At 44.9% G+C, this 23,975-nt stretch overlaps 1 protein-coding gene across 7 annotated transcripts in view; it reads right to left on the bottom strand.

Annotated features, from left to right (window-relative positions):
* LOC138265564 (von Willebrand factor A domain-containing protein 5A-like) overlaps positions 1-23,975 on the bottom strand; it is a 613,576-nt gene that overhangs the window by 148,102 nt on the left and 441,499 nt on the right. For 5 of the 7 annotated variants that reach the window (XR_011199384.1, XM_069213384.1, XM_069213383.1 and 2 more), the window contains exons 17-18: positions 4,862-4,888; positions 2,099-2,194 (exon numbers count right to left, since the gene is read on the bottom strand). The exons of 1 other annotated variant lie outside the window; for it this stretch is intronic. Coding sequence is in view for 5 of the 6 variants with exons in the window: in XM_069213384.1 (XP_069069485.1) it covers positions 2,099-2,194; positions 4,862-4,888 (123 nt within the window). In the remaining variant the exon portion in view is untranslated. Of the gene's footprint in view, positions 1-1,607; positions 1,635-2,098; positions 2,195-4,861; positions 4,889-23,975 lie in introns of all 7 variants that reach the window. One more of the 7 variants, XM_069213382.1, reaches the window with a different exon arrangement.

Genomic DNA, 23,975 nt, shown 5'->3' with positions numbered 1-23,975 from the left:
AGATTTTGGGACAAGAACAAAAACACGGTCCCACCATGTTCAGTTCCAGGTGCAGCAACTCTATTCCAAGTAAATCTGACTATGCCTGTCCCAGTGGCACCTCTGTTTCTTCGGGGACAGTGCCAAGTTCGCAGTTTTCATTAGCCAATGCCACTTACACTTTTTGTGTAAACCACAAGCCTTTGCCAGTGACACAGCTAAGGTCGCCTTTGCCCTTTCTTATCTGGGCGGGGTGGCTGCAAACTGATCCATACCATTAATCATGACCAGTGATCCCATTTTTGTTAAATGGCCGGCTTTTAATGCAGCCATGACCTGGTTGTTCGCCAAACATGTTCATTCAGTCTAGCAACAACGAGTTATTAAACTTGGGACAAAGGATCTTTTAGCCTATATTACAACCTTTAACCGGTTGGTGGCTGAAACACGCTAGCCAAAGGAAAAAAGGACATCTCTGCTCTATCGAGGTCTGCAAGATGACTTAAATGATGCCCTATCCCACACAGTTGTTTCACCCAATGATGTTTCATCTTTATAGACATAGTGGTGAAGCGTGATCATTGGGTGGTGAACGCAATGGATAAAGACCCAAGGGAGATACTACGGTAATTTTTGTGAAGTCTGAGCGAAAAGACACTGAGTCCAAAATGGTAGATAAAGAACTCAAGCAAACAGGTGGACTTAGAGGCCCACTCTCTGTCGAAGAAAAAGATTGCAGGCGTAAGCTGAAACTTTATCTTTATTGCTTTAAGGCTGGACATTTTACCCACGAATGTACCTCTAACCCAAGAAAACTGGGAAGATGGTGGTCTCTATAGAGAATCTAGAGATACAGGAAAACTAGAGCTCTCGATTGGGAATGGGATCACCTGGACGAGAAAGGATAAACACCAGATTTCCCAGTATTTAGGCAACACCATAGACAGAATCCCACAACATCTTACTATTCGCGTAACTCTCATATTAAGTACACAACAAAGGCAGATCCTCTCAATGTTAATTGATTAAAGTGCCACAGGAAACCTCTCTGATTTAATCTTAGCACAGAAATTAGGCATCCCAAAAATCTTAAAGCAAAAACTAGAACCAGTCCGTGCAGTTGAAGATTCAGATCTCTCATCTGGTCTTATCATGTATCGTACTAACCTTTTGACCTTGTTGTATGACAAAAGCCACACTGAACAGTTAGCATTTGATGTCATAGACACATGTACCTCTAGGATCATTCTGGGAGTACCCTGGTTAGAACACCACAACCCAAAGATTGACTGGGCGCTTCGGACAGTTACCTAAGACTCTCTGTATTGTCAGATGACATGTTACCAGGAAGCAACCCAGATTTGATAACACTCCAACACATGCTGCCACAGGGCCTCTCACAATGCCCCTCCTATCAAAGCTCTATCATGTTTTTTTAGATGTATTTGATCCTGTCAAAGCGGCCCAGTTACCACCTAACAGGACCTTTGACTGCTGCATCAATCTACTATCAGGTGGTACATTGCCCTGCAGTAGAGTTCATGTGCTCACAGAGCCAGAAACCAAATATCTTAAACAATACTTAGATGAGCTCTTACAACTTGGTTTTATACGACATTCTACCTCACCTGTCGCCTCTCCACTTTTCTTCGTGCCTAGGAAGAATGAAGAATTAGGACAAGTGTAGATTACAGGGCAGAGAACAAGGTCAAAGTGAAAAACAGGTTTCCTCTACCGCTCATTCCAGTCCTTCTAGACCAAGTCTGCCATTCAGTCATCTATACCAAGTTAGATCTCTGAGGGACTTACCATCTTGTACAGGTCAAAGAGGGTGATGAATGGAAGACGGTCTTTCAAACTACATTTGGTTTGTTTGAATATACCGTTATGCCCTTTGGTTTATCTAATGCCTGAGAGGCGTTCCAGTACTTTATTAACAATGTACTGTGAGATTTTTTTGGATATCTGTGCTGTGGTCTATACAGACAACATCCTCATTTATTCTAACAGTGCGGCCAAACACATTCAGCAAGTATCTGCTATCCTTCAGGGTTTGAGGGAATACTCACTATTTCTAAGTTGGATAAGTGTACCTTCTTCATTGTTAGATTCCACTCACCTGCGTCTGAGCTCCCGATTTGGCCTCCAGCTTTAACCACCTCTCCAGAGTTATCTCCCACTCCAGGCCTTCCGCTTCCAGCCGGATCCTCATGACCTGTAAGAGACAAGAAAAAGCTAAGTGAGGGTAATTGTAAAAAGGCTCAAGGTAACACTTTCCTCCAACTTTGCAAAAATTGTCAATAACAAGGCATTTAATGGTGATTGTAGTCACCCATAGCCAAGCGCAAGTTTTGCCAGAATGAACAACTGTGTTTTAGGAAAGACTGACACCAGTCTGGGCTCACATGACTGAGACTAATCTGAAGCCAAGCAATACAACATAGATGTATAGGGCAAGAACATCTGGGCTCAGAAAATGCCATTTGCCTCTATCTGATTAAGCATTAGTGTGCCGTAACACAAGTGCTCTTAAAACTACTGTTGACATCAGTTAAACAACTTGAAAGGGACTAATTAAACAGTACATTAATGACTGTAACTATCCCTCCAGGCACTACATTTTGGTAGCAGTTAGCCCTTAATTCAACTTGTGCCTGAGAGTGAATTAAGTGGGTAATCGAGGTATGTGCCGGTTATGTATCATTGTGCTTACTGCTGAAACTCCTTGGGTTTAGTACTTCAAATACATTAAATGTGCTCTGTTCCTACAGGCATACACCCAATTGAGTAACCATTCTAGTATCGACAGTCACCAGTGGCACCCTGAGACCAAGAAAGCGCATTCTGTTTTGGTGGTTTGGCTTCTTTGTTTATGCTGACCCCCCTTCCCTTTGGGAACTACCACAACCTCAGTGTTCCACTCTCTGTTGCCAAGGCTAGTTCTCATAGGGCGTTGGGTTCAAACATCACCAAATCGGAACCCTCTGGAATTGAGGTGAGTGGCTTGCAACAGAAGGCCAAGCCACAAAAACTAAAGTACCTATTGGGTGAGGTGGGCGATCAAAATTAGATACACACATATGACTTGGGCTAGGCCCTAGGTGCTGACGAAGCAGGAGCTAGGGACTTTACTCAGGTTCTACATTCCTTACAGCTATACATGCATAAACTAAGAGAGGAAAACTCAGAACTAAGAAATGTATTATCACGTTCAAGCCTTGGTTTGACCCACTGGGAGAATCTACTTCAAAAGGGAGTCGCCCCCTCATTAGCCCAGCTAGATTTTGGGACAAGAACAAAAGCACGGTCCCACCATGTTCAATTCCAGATCCAGCAACACTATTCCAAGTAAATCTGACCATACCTGTACCTGTCCCATTGGCATCTCTGTTTCTTCGGGACAGTGCTAATTTTGCAGTTTTCATTAGCCAAGGCCACTTACACTTTTTGTGTACACCACAACCCTTTCCCAGTGACACAGCTAAGGTCGCCTTTGCCATTTCTCATCTGGGCGTGGTGGCTGCTAACTGGTCCATACCATTGATCATGACCAGTGATCCCATTTTTGTTAACTGGCCGGCTTTTAATACAGCTATGACCTGGTTGTTCGCCAAACGTGTTCATTCAGTCTAGCAACAACGAGTTATTAAACTTGGGACAAAGGATCTTTTAACCTATATTACCACCTTTAACCGGTTGGTGGGGGAAACACGCTCGCCAAAGGAAAAAAGGACATCTCTGCTCTACCGAGGTCTGCAAGATGACTTAAATGATGCCCTATCCCACACAGTTGATTTGCCCGATGACTGTTCCATCTTTATACAGACTTAGTGGTGAAGCTTGATCATTGGGTGGGGAACGCAAGGGAGAAAGACCCAAGGGAGATACTAGTGTAATTTTTGTGAAGTCTGAGAGAAAAGACACTGAGTCCAAAATGGTAGATACAGAACTCACGCAACCAGGTGGACTTAGAGGCCCACACTCTGTCGAAGAAAAAGATCGCCAGCTTAAGCTGAAACTTTGTCTTTATTGCTGTAAGGCTGGGGATTTTTACCACAAATGTACCTCTAACCCAAGAAAACTGGGAAGACGGTGGCCTCTACAGAGAATCTAGAGATACAAGAAAACTAGAACTCTCGATTGGGAATGAGATCACCTGGTCGAGAAAGGATAAACACCAGATTTCCCAGTATTTAGCCAACACCATAGCCAGAATCCCACAACATCTTACTATTCGCGTAACTCTCATATTAAGTACACAACAAAGGCAGATCCTCCCTATATTAATTGATTAAAGTGCCACAGGAAACCTCTTTGATTTAATCTTTGCACAAAAATTAGGCATTCCAAAAATCTTAAAGCAAGAACTAGAACCAGTCCGTGCAGTTGATGGTTCAGATCTGTCATCTGGTCTTATCACATATCATACTAACCTTTTGACCTTGTTGTATGACAATGGCCACACTGCACAGTTAGCATTTGATGTCATAGACACACATACCTTTGGGGTCATTCTGGAAGTACCCTGGTTAGAACACAACAACCCAAAGATTGACTGGGCGCTTAGGACAGTTACCTTAGACTCCCTGTATTGACAGATGACATGTTACCAGGAAGCAACCCAGATTTGATAACACTCCAACACGTGTGGCCACTGGGCCTCTCACAATGCCCTTCCACTCAAAGCTCCAAGACGAATTTGATCCTGTCGAAGCGACCCAGTTACCATCTCACAGGACCTGTGACTGCTGCATTAATCTACTATCAGGTGCTACACTGACCTGCAGTAGAGTTCCTGTGCTCACAGAGCCAGAAACCGAATACCTCAAACAATACTTAGATGAGCTCTTACAACTTGGTTTTATACGACATTCAACCTCACCTGTCTCCTCTCCACTTTTCTTCGTGCCTAGGAAGAATGGAGAATGAGGACACATGTAGATTACAGGGCAGTGAACAAGGTCAAAGTGAAAAACAGATTTCCTCTACCACTCATTCCAGTCCTTCTAGACCAAGTCTGGCATTCAGACATTTATATCAAGTCAGATCTCTGTGGGGCTTACCATCTTGTACAGGTCAAAGAGGGTGGTGAATTGAAGATGGTCTTTTAAACTACATTTGGTTTGTTTGATTATACCGTTATGCCCTTTGGTCTGTCCAATGCCCGAGCGGTTTTCCAGTACTTAATTAACAATGTACTGTGAGATTTTTTGGGATATCTGTGCTGTGGTCTATATAGACAACATCCTCATTTATTCTATCAGTGAGGCAGAACACATTCGGCAAGTATGTGCTATCCTCCAGCGTTTCAGGGAATACTCACTATTGCTAAATTGGATCAGTGTACCTTCTATGCTCAATAATTGGAGTTCCTTGGACACCTCCTATACCCTGCTGGAATAACCATGGATCCAAAAAAGGTTGAAGGCATCCAAAATTGGCCTGAACCCACCACCATGAAGGATGTCCAGCGAGTCCTCCGTTTTGCCAACTTTTATTTCCGATTTATTGCTAACTTTTCAGACAGCGTAGCACCCATCACCCAACTATTACGCAAGGGATAGACCCTTCATTGGCCTAAAGCGGCAACTCAGGCCTTTCAAACCCTAAAAGACAAATTCACCTCAGCACCTGTGTTACAGCATCCCGACCCGGACCAGCCTTTCTTTGTGGAAGAGGATGCTTCTCAGGTTGATGTGAGTAGAGTGTTGTCACAAAAAGATCCCAAGACAGGTCATCAGCACCCCAGTGCCTTTTTCTCCAAGAAATTACTCCCAGAATAACAGAATTATACGGTGGCAGAAAGGGAGTTGTTGGCCATCGAGCTGGTGTTTGGGGAATGGAGGCATCATTTAATGGGGGCAAAACACACCGTAACAATCTTTACAGATCATAAAAATCTCCAGTTCCTTGGCTTCATCAAGGCTCGGTGTTTTAGGAAAGACTGAGACCCGTCTGTGCTCACATGACTGAGACTGATCTGAAGCCAATCAATACAACATTGTGTATAAAGACATGCCAGTTTCCTTCATCTGATTGAGTATTAGTGTGCTGTAACAAGAGTGCATTTACAACTATTGTTGGTAACAGTTAAACAGCTTTGAAGAGACTAATATACATTAATGACTGTGACTGTCCCTCTAGAGACTACATTTTGGTAGCAGTTAGCCCTAGTGCCTGAGAGTGAATGTTCTGGTTATGTATCATTGTACTTATTGCTGAAACTCCGTGGGTTTAGTACTTTGAGGACACTAAATGTGCTCTGTTCCTACAGGCATTTCGCCTGATCGAGTGACCTTTCCAGTATTGACAGTCACCAGTGATACCCAGAGGTCATCAGGCTACCCGTGTCCCGACCTAGAAGAAGCATCCTGCTTTGGTGGTTTGTCTTCTTTCTCTATCCCATTACCCCTTCCCTTTGGGAACTACCGACGGCTCAGTGTTCTTCTCTCTATTGACGAGGCTAGTTCTTATAGGGCGTTGGGCTCAAAACCCAATAGGAACCCCCTGGACTTCAGGTGAGTGGCTTGTGATAGTCTGGGGCCTTCTTATGAGTTCAGTGGTGGTTCCTGCGTAGAGTGAGTTGCCTTAGTCCAGATGACTGGTGATTAGGGGTTGAGCCACTGTTTTCCTCATGATTTTTCAGAACATGTGCAGTGTCTGGAAGCAGGCAGAGGAGACTGATAATCTGCCGTTTGATGGTGAGATGGTTGATGCCAAGGATGAAGGACTGGTTCTTAGGTGTGGGGGTGGCTCCGAGCTCGTCGGGCCACCAGGAGTCGTTACAGGTGAAGGCGTGGTTGCCAAAGATCAGCCCTTCAGTCTTGTCAGTGCTGAGTTTCAGGCAGTTGCTCTACATCCAGTAGGCCACGTTCTTCATGCAGCTGTGGAAGTTTGTCTGGGTCCTAGAATATGGCATAGAATATGGTGTTGATATTGTGGGTTCTGCCGATGTCTGCTAAAGGTGTCATGTAGGTGCTGAAGAAGCTGGGGCTGAGGGATGAACCTTGAGGAACGCCATATATGGTGCTCGTGGGTTCCGAGTTGAAGGGCAGTAGGTGGATTCCCTGCGTACATCCTGAGAGGAATGATGCAATCTGTCTGAATGCATCTCCCTTGACTGGTGCAGTCTCTTGATGAATGTGTGGTGGGATATGGTGTTGAAGACTGCGTAGAGGTTGAGGAGGATCAGCGCATCTGATTCTCCTCAGTCGAGTAGGATGCGGATGCTATCCGTGGCAGCTATAAGGGCTGTGGTTGGCATGGAGCTGGATTGGGAGGTGTCTATTAGATTGTTTCTCTCCAGGTGTTCTGTGGGCGGTCGGCTGTTTGCATTCTCTAGGATTTTGGTGGGACACAGGAGCAGCAAGATGGGGTGCTAATTTTAGAGTTCGTTGGGGTCTGCTGAGGGTTTGAGGAGAGGTTTGGCTTGTGAGGGTTTCCATGCATCGGGAAGGGTGGGTTTGGTGATGGATGCATTTGGGGATGGTGGTGAGTTGGTAGCTGAACTTGTTGCTTCCCAGGTTGAAGAAGTGGTGGGGACAGTGCTCCTGAGTGGATGGAGTTCATGATGGCTTTGGTGTTCATCTGGTGAGCTGTTCCCATACAGTGAGATGTTGGTCGAGGGAGGTTTCTGTTGGAGAGAGGAGGCTGAGGATGTTGGTGGGTTGGGGCTTGGCTGTACCAGTCTGTGCTGAATAATCAAGAGGGCCAGAATTGCCCAGAAACAGTCTTAAAGCAGACTGTTGAAAAATATAACTACTGTCTGCAACTTTGGTAAATTATGGGACAGACAATTTTAGCCAGTGTGACAAGATTTTTCCACCAGAGTTTAGGATATTTACACCAGTGGTGACTGAGACACTCTCTGTGCTCCAGGGTTGGGGTATTCTCCACTAACTCCCATTCCAGTTTCAGGACCAGAAAGAAAACAAGTTACTTACCTGTAACTACAGTTATCCAGTATTGGCATCTTTCATAAATTCACATGCTTGAATCATCCCCGTCGTCGATGTGGGAGTCCCACAGTACATGAAAAGCAATAAGCACCAACAAATCTTCCATAGGCTATAATGTTAACCCAACTGACTCATATAGTCTATCTCTGTCCTTTTGTGAAAAGGACCAAAACCTGGCTGCTGGCCAATCAGGTATCAGCACCCTCTAGAATACTCTCCAGAGAGGCTCTTTCCCTCAGATTATCTAGCACAAGAGTGAAGACCATGACCTGAGAAGGAAATGCGGGCGTCTAAAGGGAGGAAGGTGGGTTGCATGTGAATTTATGAAAGATACCAATATTGGTTAACTGTAGTTACAGGTAAGTTACTTGTTTTCTTATCCAGTATTGGATCTTTCATAAATTCACATGCTTGAATCTGAATAGCCAGCAGTACTCTTAATAAACTTCATGCCTGCCGTGGATGGTTTGTGCGAGCATAGAAATCCTTTTAAAACATATTACCAAATACCATGCTTATAAATCTTGTACTATGTGCATAAAAGAAATATATATATATATATCACAAAATTGCATAGCAACTATAGACTATTGCATATAGAATTGTAGTGTAGCCATTTTTAATGTAGCTTTCTGCGCGTTTGCTTAAAGTATTAGGCCTCTGTGCACTTTGCCCTAGATGCATTTGATTTAGCCTCGCACTGTTATTTTACAATAACCAGTTTCACTGTCTTGTTTTATTGTCTTCTATCACACTGTTTAGCTTACTTTAGCACTGAAGTTCTCAAACAATACATTCTTGCTCGCTCTGTGCTTCAGTCAAGGATACAGTCTGGTACATTGCCGATAGACATGGTAGAAGTTTAGTCTTTAGGGTTCATAGAAAGTACACATTCTTACGTAGGGACGTTTCTTAGAACACTGGCGTGTTAGTTATAAAAACACTTTCTAGTCCTGGTACACGTAAGAGGGAGATTCCGACCAGGAACCCACAACTAGATGCTGCCTGCCCTGTTGCAGATGCTGATCCAGATCACAGGCTTTTGCTCAGGTATGAGGGTCGATGTCCTCCCGGGGGAACCTGAAAGGCAGGCTTAGAGCTTCACATGCTGTCCTCAAAGTATAACCTAGAGAGAGAACGTAATCTAGTTGCACTATTATAGCATTATTTTTATGTTTCACTCTCCTCGTTACTATTTCAATCCTACTGTGTTGTATGGTTCTGGTTATTGCAGCTCACGCCTTGTTATCTAAAATGCAGTCGTTTTATTAAACCTATCTTTAAAACTCAAACTGCCTTTGTCATTTATATATGAGACCGCACTGTGTATGAGAGAACTGGTTGTGACCTGTGTGACCGCTACGTCCCTGGGAAGCACTAAGATGTCATGCGCTCGGCTGCCCAATTGTCTCTTCCTTTTGGGAGAGATAAGGCACTGCTAGTTAGCCGGAGCTCAACCCGGATTTGGGGTGACAAGGGTCCTTCGCCATCGGTAAGACTTAGTCCCCCAAACTGTGAACGATCTTTCCGCCCAAAAATCCAGTAGTCTCATTGGGATAATGAGAGCCTACGCAACATGGCGCCGCCAACGTTTGGCTGGTCTGGCTCTGATTTTCGGGTCCACCAGTTTCTCTCGGTCTCATATAATATAATGATCCCTCAGTTCCTGTAGCAGAGACGTCCGTGGCATTGAGGACTTCAACCACTGCGGTATAGGTATCCCTAATTACAGCGGATGGTTGTTCAAGCTTGAACCTTAAAAGGAAAGACCCCGTCTTAGTGTGCCTTCTCTGAACTCTCGCTGTTTTTCTAATGGCGAATCCCCAGGTAATACAAATAGCTCTTAATATGAGACAACCGCTCACAGCACATTTGCTTGCACATCCAGGGTGGTCCAGTCACGTCTGTGGTGACCGCCCACGCAGCCTATAAAACAGAACTTTTTTACTCTTGGGTCACATTTCCAGCAGTTGATGTGAACACAAATACATTTCACACATATACGATTGCGAACGTGCCTGGCCAGTACAGGGCGTACGCATACCTGGAGATACCTTATCAAGAACATAATAACTGGCTTGATGGCGCCCTACCCCATACAATATTACCAGTAAGGTTAGGTCCACTAAGTAATGATGGTCCAACCTGGCCTTTATTGGCCACATATACACTACGTCCTGCGGTTGCAAATATGGCGGTGGCTGAAGTTCGTCGTTTATTTACAGAATTAACGGCTACATATAGACGCTTAGTACAATTTGTGGTGCAGACACTAAATACAAACCCAACGCGTGCTGCTCCAGCACAACCACATGCAGTAACACCAGGTATAAACCCTGTGACTGTACACTCTATTATGGGTAAGGTTCCAGCAAAACGGGAGGAAACTCCATTTTGGCTTGCACAGAAAATCAATACGCTGTAGGCGGTATTTCCCCATAAGGGACCTCAGGACAAACATAGAATATTAACTATGTGTTTACCATTTGGCATGGTTCCCACAGTGGAACATTGTAATACATGGGGCACGGTATTTGCCGCGCTCTATACAACGGCACATGGTACACCGACATTGGCCAACCTACCGGAAGTGCTTAAACAGATACAGGATGAATACGGAGCTGCCCCGGCCTTAGGTTTAGGAATGCAACTGATGGGCAACTTTGCCACGGTTTCTTCAATAATACTAAGTAATCTTAAATGAGAAGCAGTTGCACTTGCAGTGCGTATGCGTCTTCATAGCGTCCCGCAACAAGATCAGGAGCGGGAGCTGCCAAAAATAATAGTGTAAACATATTCCAGTATCGGTCGAGTTAGCCTAGGGGCTAGACCGCAAAAACCTCAATTTCAGAGGAAAGTTTGTAAAGAAAATGCTAAACAGCAACCTGAGGGTAATAAGAAGCGCTGGGAGAAAAAACAACAGACACCTAAAAAAGAAAGGGGAAAATCTCCACGTACGGAGACCCCGCAGAATAGGTATAATCTCAGAAATAGGGATAATCTGAAAACGCCTGATAGATATCAATTTACCTATACACGCCAATTCCGTTCCTTTCAGGACTCATTGGAAAAGAGAAATGAGAGAGGTGGGTGGTCAGAGCGGAGAACAGAGTACGTGAAACCGAGACAGGAATCACAGCGCTCTTAGGAGGTTTCTGTCAAGAAGGAAGAAAAACCGATACAATCAAACAACAGTTTAAAAAGAAAAAGGTGGCGGCAGCCTCAGTTAGACATGCCACTCAGGAAGAGAGTTCTCTTGAAGAACAAGACATGGGCACTAGCACTGCTAGACAGCACGGCAGAGGCCACAATAGTTCACTAGAATCTTCTAGAGCATCTGGAGGTGAAACCAACTGATGACTTCATACAAGTTGAAACAGCAGATATGCGTGTCTCTCAACCCGATAGGGTGTATACAGTGACTTTACAATTGGAAGGAGACATTGAACGCACTATACACGCAATCTTTTGGGATTGTGTAGTCAAGATATATGACATTTTGCTGGCTGAACAAGATTGGCCGCCTGATTTTATCCGCACCGGCCCAGTTGGGGAGGAGGTTATTAAACCTTCATTTTCGCCCCTTGTTCCAGGGGAACTCGCAGAGTCCTATTGCATCAAATGGGCTCTAGCACAAGCACCTGCCTTATATAGAAATCATGTAGGGTGGTATAGGGATTCTCCATATCATGTAATTCCGATTAAAGGTGAACCTCAGCCACAACTGCAGTATCACATAAAACATGAAGCAAGGGCACCGGTGAGGGAAATACTTACACAACTGGAATACCAGGGGGTAATTGAACCCTGTGTCTCACCGATGAATAATCCCTTATTCCCTGTAGCTAAACCGGGCCATTCATATAGAATGGTCTCAGACTACAGACATTTGAACGGACATACACGTACATATGCTATACAAAATTCACATAGTGCCGCACTGATGAACAACATTGTGCGGAAAAAATATAAAACGACTTTAGACATCTCGAATGGATTCTTCTGCCAGAATATAGCACCCGAAAGCAGGGATTTGACAAGCTTTAGCGCGTTCGGCTCCCAGAAAAAATTCTGCAGTTTGCCTCAGGGGTAAAAGAACAGCCCGGGACTGTTTGCGGCTCATGTTACTGCAATTTTACACGAATTAGACCCTGAAGCATTGTCATATGTAGATGATATATATCTCACGGATGACGAGTTGCTACAACATTTAATACGAGTAGCCCGCATTGTTGTAGGGTTTGCCAAAATTGGCTACAAATGTAACTTAAAAAAATCTAAAATTGCTTTCCTCAGCGTCATATTCCTGGGTTACGAACTGTCGAATGAAGGTAAGAGCCTAGCGCCCCAATTCTTAGAAAAGTGTGCACAATTGCAACCACCTAACATGATTAAGCAACTCCAGTCATTATTGGGCTTTCTACATTTTGGCAGAACATACATTCCTGATTATGCTACACGCATTAAACCTTTATATGAATTAATCCGTCCTGATTTTTCAAGCAAATTCTGGATAATTGAACATACACATACTCTTCTAGAGTTACAAGCAGATCTACTAGCCGCAAAACGTTTACATACACGGGACAATAAGACGAATATGGTCATCAGGGTGATAGCTGGGGCCATTGGGTTTACGTATGTTACATTTAATGAAGGTGAGACAGTCCCGATTGGATAAAAGTCCCACTAGTATTCGGCTGCTGAACAACGATTGGCACCCACAGAGAAAATTCTCACTGCTGTGCAGATGGCTGTCATTAAAGAAAGAACTCTTGCCCAGGGAAAACACATTATTGTCTTTTCCCCCAACTCCGGCCCTCAAGGCTGTTACAAAAGCTAGCGTTCCCAACGCAATAGCACTGCACCCGCGATGGATACAATGGGCTACGTCTTTAACAGCCACTGATGTAGATTACATTTTTGACCCAAAATTACAAACTCAAGAATTTCTGCAATATGAAGTTGAATATCCAGTTCCCGCTGACACGTTGCCTATTGATCAATATCAAGTAGTCATGTACACCGATGGCTCTGCGCAACCGGCGGTTGGGACAAAACACCAATATTCGGCTGCATGTGCAGTAGTGAGCGGCCATATGGAGGGGGAGAAATTCTGCACCCAACATACTTATACACAGACCTTAGGGGATTGTACGGCAAAATTGGCTGAGCTAAAAGCTCTACTGATGGCATTAGAACATACAGACGCAGTTTACACTGATTGTCTGTGATTCGTATTATTGCGTCCAGTCTTTTAATGAATACCTACATGACTGGCGCTTGAATGGGTTCAGAGATTCGAAAGACAACACCATAAAACACAGACTACTGTGGGGGAAGGTAGCAGACCTGAAAGAGACGCTACCCAAAGTCCATGTTGTACATACACTAAGACACCAGCGCGTTGGAATACACGTTGCTTGGAATACTTTGGCTGATGAAGCCGCAAAGTCGGCAGTGGTGGTTGCCACTGTAGCTGCAGTGACTTGTTTGAGTTCCAAACCAGACACAGAGATTCTGGCTGCCATAAAAGCTACGGTTGATGGCACGCTTTATCCTAAAGGATTTCCTAATAAATAACAATACTTCATGGGAAGTATGCTGAACACTGAGGCTAAAATACCTAGCGTAGGTGTACGCGACATCCCCAATAAAGTTGTAAGACCACAGTTGATTAAAGCAGCGCATGAGGGAGTAGCGTCTGCACATGCTGGCGTGACCGCCACAATTTCGCTATTACAGGCCCGTTACTGGTGGCCTGGTCTCTATAAAGAGACTAAGCAGTATGTCCTTTTTTGTGACATCTGTCAACAAATTAAAGTTCCAACAGCTAAGCGCCCGCCGCAGACACCCCTCTTAATATCCAACAGACCATTACAATGTGTGTACTTATATCATTGCGGTCCGCTAACACCGGATAGTGCATACAAATATATACTAGTCACTGTTGATTCTTGCTCCAGATTTGTGTGGGTGTGGCCACAGCGCTCGGCTGTCGCTCGGACTGTTATTAAAGATTTGCGAGTCTTTGTCGGTACATATGCAGTTGCGGCATTCCATTCGGACCAGGGCCCTGCTTTTGCCTCAAGGGCATTCAGGGACACCATGGCTTCGTTGGGGGTCCAGCTCCAGTACTCGTCTCCATTTCATCCCAAGGGAAACTCTGTTGTGGAGCGAATAAACTGCGATTTAAATCAATCCTTAACAGCCAGAGTCTTAGGTACTGGTCGTAGTTGGCTAACCCACCCGTATGGAGTTCAGAGAGCACTAAATAACCTGCCTAGATGGTCCCTGGGGGGTCGTACTTCATATGAGTGCCTGTTTGGAACACAAATGTTTGTTCCGGATCTTGATGGTCCTGGTGTGGAGGCGTCGGAAACACCTTTTGACATACATGATCGTGTCACTGTCTTGCAGGAATTACAACAGTTCCGTGAAGATAACTCTTCTAAAAGTGCTGCCTCCACAGGAATTAAGGATGTGCCCGTAACATCTACCGGCTGGATTCCCAGAGTTGGGGATGTTTTGGGTGAAAAGGTTGCAGTGAAAAAAGAATTTGGCACTTTTTATCGAGCACCAGTCCCTGTGTTGGGGATACACGGAACGAGAGCTGTTATTTTACCACCGTTGCCAGGTGCCAACGAAAATCGCTTTGTTGCTATTGACAATGTCAAGTTACAACATGTGGCTGATTCTACACAGCAGACCAAGAGGAACGACCAGTAGTTCCTGTATCCCTCTCGCTACTGGGGATGATGTTCTGCTTCAAGTCATCTATACCAACACTGTAGCCTCTTCGAGCTTGGGGAGGGTGGATGATGATCTCGCATTAATTCCACTAACAACCAATAACTTAGAAACGGTTGATCAAGTCACCATGACTACTGATGTAACGGATGGTGCTATCTACAGTGTACCACCGCGAGAAACACCAACTCCTCCATTGAATAGGCAACACCTTTTGCACAAACTGCCTCTGGTTACTTTGCCAACAACAACGATGGTCTATCGGCCTCGTTTGCCTCTTCGACTACTGTCCTGTCAGGTCCACGTAACCTGATGTGTTGGCTTAAGTATACGTATTTTGTTTTTCCATGGAACTATCTGTGGCTCTTCTTGACTATGCTAACATTTTTTTCTCTGGATAGGGTTTGTAATTACCTTTTTTCTGTTGATACATGGTCATTTTCTTCCTGAGAGATCAGCGGTTGAACAGCTGGGGAGGTGTTGAAGCCGCATTTTTCATCACATAGGGTTCGAAGAGACTTGTCCTTTGTGAACATTTCTGCAGTGCCAATTCCAGATGGGATTGTGTGGGATAAAGTAATGTTTGATATATGCGGTCCGACTGAGATAGTTCAAATACCATATGCCCTAAAGTTACATATGAATGATATAGTAATACCAGGCATTGTATCTGATGATTGGGATGTGAAGACAGTTGATTCCATGATGACTGATTTACAATATTATACTGTCTATGAAAATGAAGATGTTTACCAGTTTAAAGACAATTATGGTGACATGTTTTGCTATAATTATTATGGGCACCATTTTATACACAAAGCAAGTTGTCCAAAAACGATATTTGACTATACGCAATGGGAGCATTGCCCGACTCCCCCGCAGGGGAGTAACAAAACTTATTCTGACAAATTTACGTATTTTTCTGGTCATCATCAAATTAATGCTAAGTCATATTATTTTAGGTTAACTCCGTCTAAAGATAAACAAATGTTATTGACTAATATGAAATTCATATACTCATTTTCTTTTGTTTCCCGACTGTCAATTTAAGGTTATGAATATTGGTCAAATAATGTTGATTTGAAAAGTGTTTGGGGAACAAAACATTGGCAGACAAAGGGTAGAGAAACATTGTTTAGAGCATGTCTCATTCCCGTCCAAATGATTTTTTTAAATGAAACAGTACAACAGACTAGCTGTTTGGGCTTAGCAACAATTAGAGAATTGAACATGCCTAGTATACCTATCCCTGCAAAAATTATTAACTGGCAGAAATACATAAATGCCACTTTTAGTGAGCTTGCGGACTGGGTCCAGAATGGTACATTTAACACTTCAATGACACGTCCGGGCGGTGGTTATTGTGGCCCATCGACACCAATGGGTGTCATCAACATTTTGTCACCTCCTCGGGGGGTTTCCGGATGAGTAGGTCAGACCCTCGCTATATATCACCTGAACATGCTGAAATAAGTACTACATATAGTGTGGGGAAATTGTGCCAACAATGGTTAAAATCATCCTCGCTAGATGCAGTTAAGACACATCTCACTCTCCTGTCTAATAACACTGACTTACAAGATTTTTTGTCAGGCCAGAAGACACCACGTAGGAAGCGTTTCTTGTATGAAGTATACAATGAAATATGGAATCTTTCCCAGCAGGAGGCTGCAGCCCGGTTAAGGCAGATAGATCGGGAAAATTTGAAAAAGGCATTAGTTGTTGTGGATAATGGAATTCACAACTTGTCCGACCGCATATATATGATTAACAACATTGTTTCTTCTGCTATATACATTATATGATCTGATATGTCTTCTTTATATCATGGACAAAGTCAGATCAGGCCCGTTATGCAGTTGGGTTGGACACTTCAGACATTGAAGGCGGGTCGCGTTCCGTGGCAGCACATCAGTGCCAGGGAGATATTTTTTTCCTTTAATTTCATGCGACAACAACAACTAATGGCTACGAAGGAGGCGACTTATGTCATGCTCAACATAAAAAAATTAGAAAGATTGCCTTTTACCGTGGCCGAGATCCCCTCTGCAGAGTGGTTGATACACGGGGTTATTAATCTGCCTATTTCTACGTTACAGTTCACTTCTTGTTTGAAACATGTTCCGGTAGGCAGATATGAGAAGTTGGGAGATAGTTATATCCATGAGGTGTGGGAGCTTCCCTTCTTGTACAAATGCCTCAATGGCATAAAAAAGGTCTTTCTTAGCGGTAGCGAATGCCAGACTTCAGTCAGCCATTTGATGATTTGTAAGCAGCTGTCCTTGCCTGTGGCATGTAATGCCTCGGTTACGAACTTGGCTTGCTATCTGAAGGGAGTTCCGGCCCCCTTGATTAAACGCACGTTTCCAGGTGCTTTCAAACGGCAGCTACGTCCTCCTCAATAGTGAAGACTGTTGTGGCGTGCGGGCCGGAATAGTTTACGTTGTTTGGTCACTAAGGTCGTTACTTGCTGCGGGAGTGTGTTGTTTCCCCCCACTAAATTAAGGGAGGTAGCAGATATCTAGCCTCACATTGCTACTTCCAAGGTGAATTTTGACAAGTTAAGTAGACTAAAGGCTTTATTGTTTCAGAAGCATGTGGCCCTTACATCTGCACGCGAGACCTACGCACTTCAGGTGGCAAGGTCATCAGAGGAAATACAGTCCCTGTTAAATACCAACTTTTCTAGCCACTTTGGTGAACTCGTGGGATGTATATTTAATGCGTCCAGCTCGGCTGGATTAGCACATTTTTTCAAAGCCGTTTTGTTCACACCTTCTCTTACATATTTGGTTTAATACCTTCGGCTATTCATTCAATTTTCTGAAGCATTTTTGGGGGATTTCCAATAACTTTGGCCTTATTATCCAGCATTTTGCTGTTGCTGTTATTTTTCCGCAATGTCTGTCCCACCTTAACAAGGACGAATGTGGGAGCTCTCATCAGCGCAGCTGTGACGTGAACGCATAATGCAGCACTTTGGAGCAACACTCCTGGAACATTTGGAGTGTGACTGGTCCCTGCCATTCAGACCGGTTATGGATTGTGTGCAGCCCGTGTTTCGGTGCCGTTGGTGCGATTTGGAACATGCACTAGACGTCTGTCTCTCACAGCAACGCCCCCCAGTTGTTGATGCTGATCTGTTGATGTTCCCGATGAGGGCTCATTACCAGACATGCCCTCTGCGGCTGCATTTGCTTCGGGAGGCTGATTACGAGATACCCTTCCTGGAGGAAGTTGATATTAACTCGTTCACCGGCTCTGTACGGGATGCCGCCTTGGTTGACACTGGGGCTTTGGAACACACCTGCTCCTTGATAGTCTTTGGCGTGGAGTTTCCGGTTTTGTCATCTGCTGAAGTGGAGAACCTCCTGCTTTCCATGACCACTGTTTGAATTGAATTTAGTCTAAATTGACACTGTATATGAATTCGGCTTTAGCCGCATGCTTAGTTTTAAATTGAGGATTAATGTGCTTTGGTGTCCGCTTGACTTGTTGAAATTCTATAGGGCTTTAATCATCTTTTAGCTTAGGGCATTTTTAGCTTCGACTTAAACCACTTTCAACCAACAAGGGGAGGGTGTAGTGTAGCCATTTTTAATGTAGCTTTCTGCGCGTTTGCTTAAAGTATTAGGCCTCTGTGCACTTTGCCCTAGATGCATTTTATTTAGCCTTGCACTGTTATTTTACAATAACCAGTTTCACGGTCTTGTTTTATTTTCTTCTATCACACTGTTTAGCTTACTTCAGCACTGAAGTTCTCAAACAATACATTCTTGCTCGCTCTGTGCTTCAGTCAAGGATACAGTCTGGTACATTGCCGATAGACGTGGTAGAAGTTTAGTCTTTAGGGTTCATAGAAAGTACACATTCTTACGTAGGGACGTTTCTTAGAACACTGGCGTGTTAGTTATAAAAACACTTTCTAGTCCTGGTACACGTAAGAGGGAGATTCCAACCAGGAACCCACAACTAGATGCTGCCTGCCCTGTTGCAGATGCTGATCCAGATCACATGCTTTTGCTCAGGTATGAGGGTCGATGTCCTCCCGGGGGAACCTGAAAGGCAGGCTTATAGCTTCACATGCTGTGCTCAAAGTATAACTTAGAGAGAGAACGTAATCTAGTTGCACTATGATAGCATTATTGTAATGTTTCACTCTCCTCGTTACTATTTCAATCCTACTGTGTTGTATGGTTCTGGTTATTGCGGCTCAAGCCTTGTTATCTAAAATGCAGTCGTTTAAACCAATCTTTAAAACTCAAACTGTCTTTGTCATTTATACATGAGACCGCACTGTGTATGAGAGAACTGGTTGTGACCTGTGTGACCACGTCTTCCCTGGGAAGCACTAAGATGTCATGCGCTTGGCTGCCCAATTGTCTCTTCCTTTTGGGAGAGATGAGGCACTGCTAGTTAGCCGGAGCTCAACCCGGATTTGGGGTGACAAGGGTCTTTCGCCGTGGGTCAGACTTAGTCCTCCATACTGTGAACAATCTTGCTGCCCAAAAATCCAGTAGTCTCATTAGGATAATGAGAGCCTACGTGACAGAATAATGTCTATACATTAAAGGAAAGCTCTCACCTAGTGGAAAAGATGACGTAAGACCACCTGACCAACGAGAGAATCAGTTCCCTGTGACGATTCCAAACAGTAGTGCTGCGTAAAGGAGTATGTAGTCTTGCATGTCACAGCCTGACATATTTTATCCAGAGAAATACCCTGAAACAAAGCAGCCGAAGTGGAGACAGCTCTTGTGGGGTGCGCTCTCGGGAGTTTAGTCAACGGTTTTCCTACTTTCGTGTGGCAAAACTGAATTTTAGATGCAATCCACCAGGCCATGGTGGCCTTAGTGACCCCTGCCCCTTGCCGTCCATGAGCATAAGATACCAGCAGCTGATCTGTCTTCCTAAGCTGCTTGGTACTTTGAAGGTAAAATTTCAGGCATCACTTGATGTCCAACGAATGCAGAGTCTTTTCTGCGATTGTTGATGGATTCGGGAAAAAAGTTCTTAATATTTCCGGCTCATTCAGGTGAAAGGATGAGGGCACTTTAGGAATGTACCTCAGGTTAGTCCTAAGAAGGACAAAGTCATCTGAAAAGACAAGGAAAGGTTCCTTAATAGTAAAGGCATGTGTATCGCTGATTCTTCTGGTGGAAGTAAGAGCAAGCAGACTTGACACCTTCCATGTGATGCATTTGAGTTCCGCTCTGTGAATGGGTTCGAACGGAGCTTTCATTAGCTGGGACAGGACTACATTCAGATGCCACTCAGGCGGAGGTGAACGCACTGGAGGGAAAGTGCGAAAGAGGCCTTTCATGAACTGTTTATTAATTTTGGATGAGCCAAGCGAGGGCATATAGGAAGCTATAGCTGTCAAATGGATCTTAACAGATGCGTGACATAGCCCAGACTTTGACAGGGTGAGAAAATATGAGAGAATTTGCTCCGGCTCAATCTTTAATGGATGGAACTTGCTCTGCAAACACCAGACACAAAATCTCTTCCAATTGAGTTTGTACGTCTTATTTGTACTGTCCGCTCTTGCCCTAGATAAAATCAGTCTGCATTCTTCCACAATGTTTATACCCTGGAACTCACGGAACTCAGGAGCCAAGCGTGCAATCGCAGAGATGCTGGATCTGCATGAAGAATTTGAACTTGAGTCTTCGTGAGAAGGTTGTGGTTGCAGGGAAGGTGCTTGGGATTGGTCACCGACAGGAGTAGAAGCTCCGTGTACCAATACTGCCTGGGCCACCTGGGCGCTATGAGTATCGTCTTGCATCCCTCCGACTTCTTCTTCCTCAGGAGTCTGGGAATTAATGGGATGGGGAGAAAAGCAAATGCAAAGATCCCAGACCATCTCATTGAAAGAGCATTTCCCCACGACCCCGGGAGAATTGGCATTTGGCATTCTGATTGGTTGCAAACAAATCCAGGGTCAGCCGTCCCCAGCATTGGAAGATGCTGTCCAGTACCCTCTGGTCGAGTTCCCATTCATGGCTGTTGTCCGTTCTGCTGAGAGAGTCCACCAGGACGTTGTTGACACCTGGCAGGTGCTCCACCCTGAGGCAAATGTTGTGCTGTGTGAGCCAGTCCCAAAGAGATTGAGCTTCCCTTGAGAGGGAGAGGGATCTTGTTCCTTCCTGTTTGTTGATATAGAACATGGTTGTTGTGTTGTCCGTACGGACCAACACAGATGACCCTGTAATCCGTGGAAGGAATGCTTTGAGCGTGAGAAAAATTGCTTTTAATTCCATCAGATTTATGTACATTCCTCTCTGCGTGTCTGACCATCTTCCCTGAATGGACATGTCCTGTAAATGACCTCCCCAACCTTCCAATGAAGCGTCTGTTGTGATGATGAAGTCTGTCATTGGTGTGAGAAAGGTTAGCCCTTGAGAGAGATGGTTGACTTGAGACCACCATTGCAATGCCCTCACTATCTTTGGTGTAATACTTATCAAATCCTCAAAGGATCCTTGTGACTGGGTCCATTGGAGCAGTAACTCCTCCTGCAAAGGTCTCATTCTCAATCTTGCTAGATGAACCAGGACGATGGATGAGGAAATCATGCCTAGGAGCCAAGTTGGCTAGTTTCTACTGCCGTGCCTAAGTGAGGTACACCTTGTTTTCAATGGTGTCGAGTTCTGCACCCAAAAAGACTATCCTGCATGTAGGAAGAGTGACTGACTTCTGGAAATTAATCGTTAGTCCCAAACTGCGAAACAGTTATAGGCAGACGTTTGTAGCCTTGGACGCTACCTGTGATGAAGGAGCTTTTATCAGCCAGGCATCCAGGTATGGGAACACCTCAAAACCCCTGTTGCGGAGAAAGCCTGCTACTGGGGCAAGACATTTTGTGAAAAATCGTGGCGCTGACTTCAATCCGAATTTGAGGACTTTGAATTGATAATGGACACCGGCCACAGTGAAGCAGAGATACTTGCAATAGTTTACTTGTATCGGTATGTGGAAATAAGCATCCTGGAGATCCATTGTTGCCATAGAATCTCCAAGGTTCAAAAGGTGCAGGATATCCGACAGCGTGATCATATGAAAGGATTGCTTCCGTAGAAACTTGTTCAGCTTCCTGAGATCTAGGATCGCCCTCCATTCCCCTGACCTCCTCCTTATTAGAAAGAACCGGGAAGAGAACCCAAGTCCTCTGTGCTGAACCAGAACCTCCTCTATCGCTCCCTTGGCGAGCATCAGGAACATCTCCTGCTGAAGCAGGCGAAGATGAAGCGGTTTGGATTTTCCTGGCGGATGGTGTGGTGGTTCTTGTATAAATTCCAACGTATGACCTCGAACCACTATATCCAGCACCCATTTGTCCGATGTTATGCTTTTCCAATTCTGGAGGTAATTGGAGATGTTCGCTCCCACTTGATGGCTCCGTGAATACTGGGGAAGCGTAGCCTGTGCCTGATAAGAATCATTGTTTTTGAGGTTGATTCCGTGTTTGGGAACTCTGCTTTCTCCTTCCTCCCTGTCTGGCGTATGAGGCAGTGGATGGTTGCCTATACTGTTGCTGATAGGCTGGTCTGTACTGAGGGTGTTGATACTGCCTGTGGCAGGAACCTCAATATGTTGTAATAGGGCTGCTTCAGGTACTGCAAGTACCCAGGGACCGAGCAGTGTCTGTGTCAGCATTGATGGCCTGCAATGCGTCGTCTACGTGTTTGCCAAAGAGAGATTCTCCGTCGTACGGCATGTCAAGAATTCTGGACTGTACCTCTGGTCTGAAAGAGGTGGCTTTCAACCAACCATGGCGGCGTAATACCGCAGCTCCTGCCAATTGGTGTAAACCGGTGGAGGCTATATCCAGGGCGCAGTCAATTATTTCTTCAGACGTACGCTCTCTTATTTTAGGATCTTTCGTGCCTCTGCTTGTTTGCTCTCCGGAATGAGGTCCATGAAAGCATTCATATCCGACCACATTTGGCGATCATAGCGACCCAAAATCGCCAGGGAATTAGCTGCCCGAAGAGTAATGGCCGACATGGATGAGAATCTGGCGATCATAGCGACCCAAAATCGCCAGGGAATTAGCTGCTCGAAGAGTAATGGCCGACATGGATGAGAATCTCTTGCCCACATTATCCAGTCTGCTTCCTTCTTTATCAGGAGGAGTAGATATAGGCACTGACGGGTTCTTAGAACGCCTTTGAGCAGCTTGAGAGATGACAGAGACTGGTTTTGGATGGCCAGTCAAGCATGCCGGAGAGTCCTGAGTTGCCTTATATTTCTTGTCGAGCTTCTGTGGCACTGGTGGAACTGTTGCCGGGTTCTGCATGATCTTGATCCCCTCACTCCAAATGAAGTCAATGATAGGGATGGCCCTCACAGACTTCCTTGCTTGTTCCTTAAAGTCATGGAGGAAGCATTGAGACTGCGAGACCAATGTTGGCAAGTGGAAACGCGTGGCCGCCCTATCCATCAAATTGTGAAAACCACCTATATCTTCCAGTGGAGAATCTGAAGGATGAGGAGGTGGTGGAGCTGGAGTAGGGGCTAGATAGTCGTCCCATTCCTCACTAGGATGCTGTGGTGTTGAAATTTCACCTTCTTCTTCCCCAGACGTCGAAACCTCATCTCTAGGGGGAGCGGCTAACACAGATTGTGGAGTCATCCTAGGAGTAGCTGGAGGTGGAGGTACACTCCTTGGTGTAACAGGAGAAGTTGGAAGGGGTGGTTGCTCCTCCGCTGTAGCTGGGAACCTCCTCCTATAATCCTGCAAAATTGACTGCAAGTCCTGAGTCAAGTAGGCAGGCATCTGGACAGTGTCTCTTGGTTGAGACGGAGGTTCATAATAGCTCTCACTGAAGTAATAAGGCTGGTATTGATCGTACTCATCATCATCCTCCTCCTGATACTTGACATGCAACTGGGATGGGCTGTGTGCATCCCCAAATGGCCCTCATCTAACTCTTCCCAGTCCAGCAGATTACTAGGCAGCAAGGTTGTCACCTTACTTGGTGAGGTATCCTGAGGATATATTGCAGACCTGGACATTGCTGTGATTTTAACTGTAGCGTGAAGATCAGGAGACCCAGAAGAAATAGGAATAACATCCATTTGACTCACAGCTACCATTGGCATCGTCGATGGTGTCGACGACGATGGTCCCGTTGACGGCACTAATTTCGTGGATGATTTTTCTATTAACGACGGTCTCGTCAACGGTGGTGTCATCGACGGTGGAGTCGTCGCCGGTGGTCTTGTCGACGGCGGCCTCGTCGACCGTATCCTTGTCGAAGGTGATGTAGCCGACGGAGCTCT

Source organism: Pleurodeles waltl, chromosome 11, assembly GCF_031143425.1.
Source record: "Pleurodeles waltl isolate 20211129_DDA chromosome 11, aPleWal1.hap1.20221129, whole genome shotgun sequence".
In the NCBI taxonomy this organism is placed as follows: Eukaryota; Metazoa; Chordata; class Amphibia; order Caudata; family Salamandridae; genus Pleurodeles; species Pleurodeles waltl.
Note: the sequence above shows the minus strand (reverse complement) of the source record. Positions and strands in the feature narration are given on the sequence as shown.